This window comes from Mercenaria mercenaria, unplaced genomic scaffold (assembly GCF_021730395.1).
Source record: "Mercenaria mercenaria strain notata unplaced genomic scaffold, MADL_Memer_1 contig_782, whole genome shotgun sequence".
Lineage (NCBI taxonomy): Eukaryota > Metazoa > Mollusca > Bivalvia > Venerida > Veneridae > Mercenaria > Mercenaria mercenaria.
Genome location: NW_026463684.1, coordinates 1 through 6,855, shown reverse-complemented (window position 1 = coordinate 6,855; position 6,855 = coordinate 1). Strand labels below are relative to the sequence as shown.

Genomic DNA, 6,855 nt, shown 5'->3' with positions numbered 1-6,855 from the left:
AGAAATAGAAATTAAACAGCAAGAACTTGAATATCGGTGTGAATTAGAGCAAGCGCGTATTGAAGAATCGGTCTGGCACGAGGCACTGGAGGAAGAAACTGGTGAGCACGTGCAAGATTCGTCATATGTGAAGCAGACGACTGTAAATGATTTCACTTCCGGTCATGAACAGTCGGATAAGAACATAAGAAGTGCACACGACGACTGTGTAATTATAAATACACCTAACAACACTCATTTGGTAACGGAGCAACGTAAGAATGGATCAATGAATCAGAACGCGCATCCATCTGAGAATGTAGTCACGAGGGTTTTGAGAAATACAGACACTAACGTTTTGAGAAATACAGACACTAGCATAGAATCAGCTTTTCAGTTGCTGGCAAATACGTTACAAGAAGGATTCAACTTACCAAAGCCGGAGCTCCTGAGATTCAGCGGTTCAACATTGGAATACTGCAAATTTGTGAATAACTTTGAAACAAACATTGACTGTAAAGTTCGTGACGACAGGTTACGACTTAGTTACTTGATACAATACTGTGACGGAGAGGCAAAGAGTGCAATAGAAGACTGTGTATTACTGAGTCCAAGTGAAGGTTATAAACGAGCAAGAGACATTTTGTACTCACGGTACGGTAGGCCACATAACATTGCTAGAACTTATGTAGATAAAATTGTTAATGGTCATTCCTTAAAGGCGTCTGACACTAATGGTCTTTCAGATTTAGCACTTGAGATGAGAAAATGTGAAATTACTTTGTCTCAGTTAGGATTTAAGTCAGACATAGATAACACAGACAACTTACGTCGCATTGTTAGACGTTTGCCTATGCACGTCCGCGGTAAATGGGTAGATATTGCACACTCAATTACTGAGTCTGGTAGGGAACCGGGCTTTTCAGATCTAGTGAAATTTGTAGAAGAAAAGGCTCGAATCGCCACTTCCCTATATGGCCTTGACCTTGCAAATGAGAAGAGTCATGGTAAGATTGTTGAAGATCGAACCTTTAAGTCAAAGCCAAGTCCTGCACCTCGTAGAAATAATGCTGTCAGTTTTGCTACGAATAGTGGCAGTAAACAATTCTATGTATAAGCCGTCATGTAAGTGCTATTGTTGTTCAGGTAGTTGTAAAGATTTAGCTTCATGTACGAAATTTACAGCCATGAATTTAAATGACAGGGAACAGTTTGTAAAAAAGAACAGACTTTGTTTCAATTGTTTAAAGGGCAAACATTTTTCTAACGTTTGTAGAAAACCTACTGGGTGCAATGTAACAGAATGCAAATCTAGACACCACTTTCTTTTACATAGTTGGGTAGATAGTAAATCTGATCACACAGATCAACAATTTGTCGTAAATTGCGCAACTAAAAGCGGATCTTATGTGAAGAACTGTTTAGGTATAATACCTGTACTTGTTAGAGGTAAAAGTGGGACGTACTGCAAGACTTATGCTCTGCTTGACGAGGGAGCTGACCAAACATTATGTGATGAACGCTTGTTGAAAACGCTGAACCTACCCCTCAAACCTGTGACGTTCAAGATGTCTACAGCAAGCTCTTCGGTATTATCGTCGAAGGACAGGAAGTTGAGCTGCACGTGCAACGGCGTCAGGTGGTAACGACGTTACGTTGAGAAAAGTTTGGTCAGTGAAATCTCTTCCAGTATCAACTAGATCTGCTGCGAAAAACGCTGACATCCGAGATCTACCATATTTATCTAAGATAGAAATCCCTGAAATCGACTCTAGCTCTGTGATGCTTCTTATTGGAACAGATGCACCACAGGCACATATACCCATAGAAGTGCGTTCAGGCCGCCATGATCAACCCTACGCCATTAAAACTCAACTAGGCTGGGCAGTGCGTGGACCTGTTACAGACACTACAACACAGAAATCAGCTAATGTAAATTTTCAGCAGTCAGCTGATGTATTGTTACAACAACAACTTGAGAAAATGTGGACTACGGACTTTGATGACAAAGTGAAAGTAGAAAGAAATTCAATGTCTCTAGAAGACAAGAAAGCTTTAAACACTATGAACTCTTCGTTGAGATATGAAAATGGACATTACAAACTGAAATTACCATGGCGTGACGAGAAAGCAGTAATGCCTAACAACTTGACTCTTGCGCATGCGCGACTCGAACATTTGAAGAGGAAGTTAGCACGAGATCAAGAGCTGCATAAAATGTACACAGCATCAGTAACTGACTATATCCAGAAAGGACATGCACAGGAAGTAACACACATTGAATCTGATAGTAACCGCGTGTGGTACTTACCCCATCATCCTGTGACGAATCCTAATAAGCCCGGAAAAGTGAGAGTTGTATTTGACTGTGCCGCCAAATACAAAGGAATTTCCCTAAATAGTCAACTTCTACAAGGACCCGACTTTATGAACAGCTTGGTTGGCGTTTTTAATCAGATTTCGTCAAGAGCCCGTTGCTATAGCAGCCGACATCGAGGCTATGTTTCATCAGGTCCGTGTCGAAGATTTAGATTGTGATGCCCTACGGTTTCTATGGTGGCCTGAAGGGGACATGACTCAACAACCTAGATGCTATAAGATGCTGGTACACCTATTTGGCGCGACCTCATCCCAAGTTGCACAGCATATGCATTAATACGAACAGCGTCGGATAACGCACATATGTATAAACCAGAGGTAGTCAACACCGTTAAAAGGAACTTTTACGTTGACGACTGCTTAAAATCAGTTTCTTCTGATGAGAAAGCAATCGAGTTAGCCGCAGACTTACAGTCATTGTTAAGGAGAGGAGGATTTCGTCTGACGAAATGGCTTAGCAATAAGAGAGATGCGTTGAATCTATCCCAGAGTCAGAACGAGCGCCATCTATAATGAATCTTAGCAAGAGTGACAGTTTGCCAGTAGATCGTGCCCTCGGTGTTCAGTGGAATGTAGAAAAAGATGAACTCAAATTTAAAGTGAAAGTAAGTGAAAAACCAATAACAAGACGCGGCATCCTTTCCATCGTCAGTTCCATATTTGATCCCCTTGGACTGGTAGCACCAGTAACTCTACGTGCAAAGGCTATAGTACAAAACCTATGTAGACAGAAGCTTTCATGGGACGATCCTATCCCTGAAAAAGATACGTACGAGTGGAAACAATGGTTAGATACTCATATTTAGAATCTGTCTCTGTGAGAAGATGTTTTAAACCACAGGACTTTGGAACCTTAAAGAATGCCCAGCTACATGTATTCTGCGACGGTTCTCAACTTGGTTACGGCGCATGCGTGTACTTGAGATTAAAAGATGAAAAGAACCTGATTTCATGCTCTCTGGTTGCTGGAAAATCACGACTAGCGCCAATAAAACAGACATCTATTCCAGACTTGAACTTTCAGGAGCAGTTGTCGCTTCCCGGCTTTATACGCTAGTAGCAGACGAACTAGAAATAAACATTGACAGTGTGACATTCTGGACAGATTCTATGATTGTCCTTGGATATATTAAAAACGAAACCCGGAGATTCAAAACCTTTGTTGGAAATAGGGTAAGTGAAATTCATGATGTGACGTCACGAGACCAATGGAGACACGTAGATACGGCTTCCAATCCAGCAGACGTCGCTTCTAGAGGAATGCATGCCAGTGATTTTAAGACAATGAAATTTTGGATGCATGGACCTGAATTCCTTCTAAAAGATGAAAGCCATTGGCCAAGCCACCTAACTAAACCTGAATTAGACGACGACGACACTGAGCTGAAAAAAGAGGTTGTCGTCAACACAACTAGTGCAGTTGAAACCATTCAAAGTATAATAGATAGATACTCCAGTTGGACGAAGCTGAGAAGGGCCGTTGCTTGGTTACTAAGATATAAGGCATACTGCAGACGTAAACACTTAAACCACACCTTGGGACTGAGTGAAGGTGATTTAAGCACCAATGAACTCAACATGGCGAACATACCATATTAGCGTTGGTTCAACGTACGTCGTTTACCGATGAGAGAATATGTCTACAAAATGGGAATTCTGTAAGAAAAGACAGTTGTTTAGCATCTTTGAACCCGATTATACACAATGACCTGATCAGAGTACAAGGACGCTTACAATGCGAATATCCAAGCAAATATCCAGTCGTACTACCTAGCAAACACCATGTAACAAAACTAATAATAAAACATATCCACGAACATAATGGTCATGTTGGAAAAGAGCATGTACTTTCTATGTCACGTGAGAAATATTGGATTCTACACGGACCTAGCGCAGTGAAGAGTATTTTGAGATGTTGCATCCCATGCAGACGACAACATACACCGTTAATGACCCAACAGATGGCGCCCTTGCTTGACGAGCAGACGACACCGGATATGCCACCATTTTCCCATATTGGAATCGATTATTTCGGACCATTTATTGTGAAGACAGCTCGTGCATGAGAAAAGCATTATGGTTGTATTTTCACGTGCCTAACGTCGCGTGCGGTACATTTTGAAATTGCTCACAGTCTATCTACTGATTCCTTCATATCTGCCTTTCAACGCTTTCAAAGTCGACGTGGACGCCCACGGAAAGTCTTCAGTGATAATGGAACCAATCTTGTTGGAGGTGAAACTGAACTACGAAAATCATTGCAGCTATGGAACCAGTCCAAACTCAGTGGATTTTTTGCTAAGAACGACATTGAATGGTATTTCAACCCTCCGAACGCAAGCCATATGGGAGGAGCATGGGAACGTTTAATTCGTTCTACTAGAGTTATATTGAAATCTCTCGTCCGAGAACAACTACTTAACGACGAGCAGCTGCTTACATTTATGGCTGAAACTGAGAAAATACTAAATGACAGACCTTTGACACCCGTTAGCAGTGATCCCAGAGACCCACCAGCATTAACGCCGAGTATGCTACTGCTAATGAAATCAAACCAGTGCTTACCTGTTGGTATCTTTAAGAAGCAAGATATATACGCAAAACGGTGGTGGAGACAAGTGCAGTATCTCGCAGATGTATTTTGGAAACGATGGTTGAGAGAATACTTACCACTACTTCAGAAACGTCAGAAATGGCAACGTAAAACTGTAAACCTGAAGAAAGATGATGTAGTTCTTGTTGCCGTTGACAACGTTCCAAAAGACATTGGCCACTAGCCCGAGTGGTTGACGTGAATCTTGGTAGAGATGGCCTAGTTAGAAGCTGTGTGATCAGAACTAAATCAGGTCAATTAATTAGGCCAGTTACTAAACTGTGTCTTCTTGAGGCTTCAATGTAAATTTGATCCTAACTTTTTTCGAAGCTAAATAATAATTATAACAAACAAGTAAGAGCCAAGTTTTGTTGTACAAATTGTTATAAATGCGCTACTTAGGAATTGTCTTTATGAAGCGTAGATAATTGTTTTTTGGTTAGATTTCATGCACCTTGCATAGATTAACTAATTACGTGAAATATGTCATCAACTTAAGAATTATTGATTATTGATAAAGCATGGAAGTGTAATTTTTTGAAAAGTTTATTTGTTATGAAATGTATGTAATTTCATAGTGGGGACTGTTAGAAACATAAATGTAGTTTCTAATATTTGTTGTATCTGACGCTATTTATTTGACGTCTGTTTGGCGTCTTCAGCCACGTGATAATTTGCGGCGTTCGTTGACGTCAACGTCATACTTGTTTATACTTCCGCCCAGACTTTGAAACGTTAACTGAACTGAACGTTAACTGTGGACATTAATTATTCTGATGAGACTTGATGAGTAAGAGACCAATTTCGGTAACTAAATACTGTTAATTTATTCAAAGCGTAATTATTGAACTCGAAGTTATGATATTGAATTTGTTAAATAACATAAAATGAATATATAGACTTTAAATTTAATTATCTGAATGATTGGATAGTGCAAGCTTTGTTGATGTGAAGTATGTTCAAAAGTACATCTGTTGTTTATATGAGTATATGAATAATTGGTGAACGTTGTATGAATGTTGTTTGTATGTTTTTATTTGCAGAGAATCGCTATAACTAGAGAAATAAAAGAGTAAAGGCGCATCTCTCGTTTAGTCACTGAGTTGATCCAAGTCCCAGAACAGAGACCTTAAAATACACCTAAAATTTGAAAGTAACATCTATGCTGTACCACAGAAAAGTGGTCTTGGTTTTTCCCTATGGTCAATTATAAAAAAGTTACAATATAAGTTATTTATAGTAACAACTAAGGGAAGTTAATCTTAAAAAAAAAAAATTAAAAAAATTAAAAAATTGTAAGTCCACACAAAAATCTTAACAAGGTAGAGATTGGTCAAAATACACCTCAAAATTGGATGTAGCATGCATGTTGTACTACAGAAAAGTGGTCTCGATTTTTTCCTACGACTAGTAATGAAGAAGTTATAATATAAGCTATTTATAGTAACATGACACTTCCTCTCATGATGGTGTATAATTGTGCCAAGTTACATCAAAATCCCTCCATGCATGAAGAAGAAATGCTTCGGACAAAGTCATTCTTGTATCTGACCTTTGGCCTCTAAGTGTGACCTTGACCTTAGACCTAGGGACCTGGTTCTTGCGCATGACACTCCGCCTCATGGTGGTGAAAATTTGTGACAAGTTATATCAAAATCCCTCTATGCATGAAGAAGAAATGCTCCGGACAAGGTTTTCATTCTTGTATCCTTTGACCTCTAAGTGTGACCTTGACCTTAGACCTAGGGACCTGGTTCTTGCGCATGACACTCCACCTCATGGTGGTGAACATTTATGACAAGTTATATCAAAATCCCTCTATGCATGAAGAAGAAATGCTCCAGACAAAGTTTTCATTCTTGTATCCTTTGACCTCTAAGTGTGACCTTGACCTTAGACCTAGG

At 39.7% G+C, this 6,855-nt stretch overlaps 1 protein-coding gene across 1 annotated transcript; it reads left to right on the top strand.

Annotated features, from left to right (window-relative positions):
• The first annotated feature begins 3,309 nt into the window (after window positions 1-3,309).
• On the top strand, window positions 3,310-3,957 carry LOC128554828 (uncharacterized). The gene has a single exon (XM_053536137.1). It carries the CDS (start codon window positions 3,310-3,312, stop codon window positions 3,955-3,957), a length of 648 nt encoding a protein of 215 aa, XP_053392112.1.
• Window positions 3,958-6,855: the final 2,898 nt, after the last annotated feature.

Bases quoted from the DNA above. Each gene is read 5' to 3' on its own strand.
- LOC128554828 (XM_053536137.1), top strand. From the start codon at position 3,310: ATGCTCTCTGGTTGCTGGAAAATCACGACTAGCGCCAATAAAACAGAC.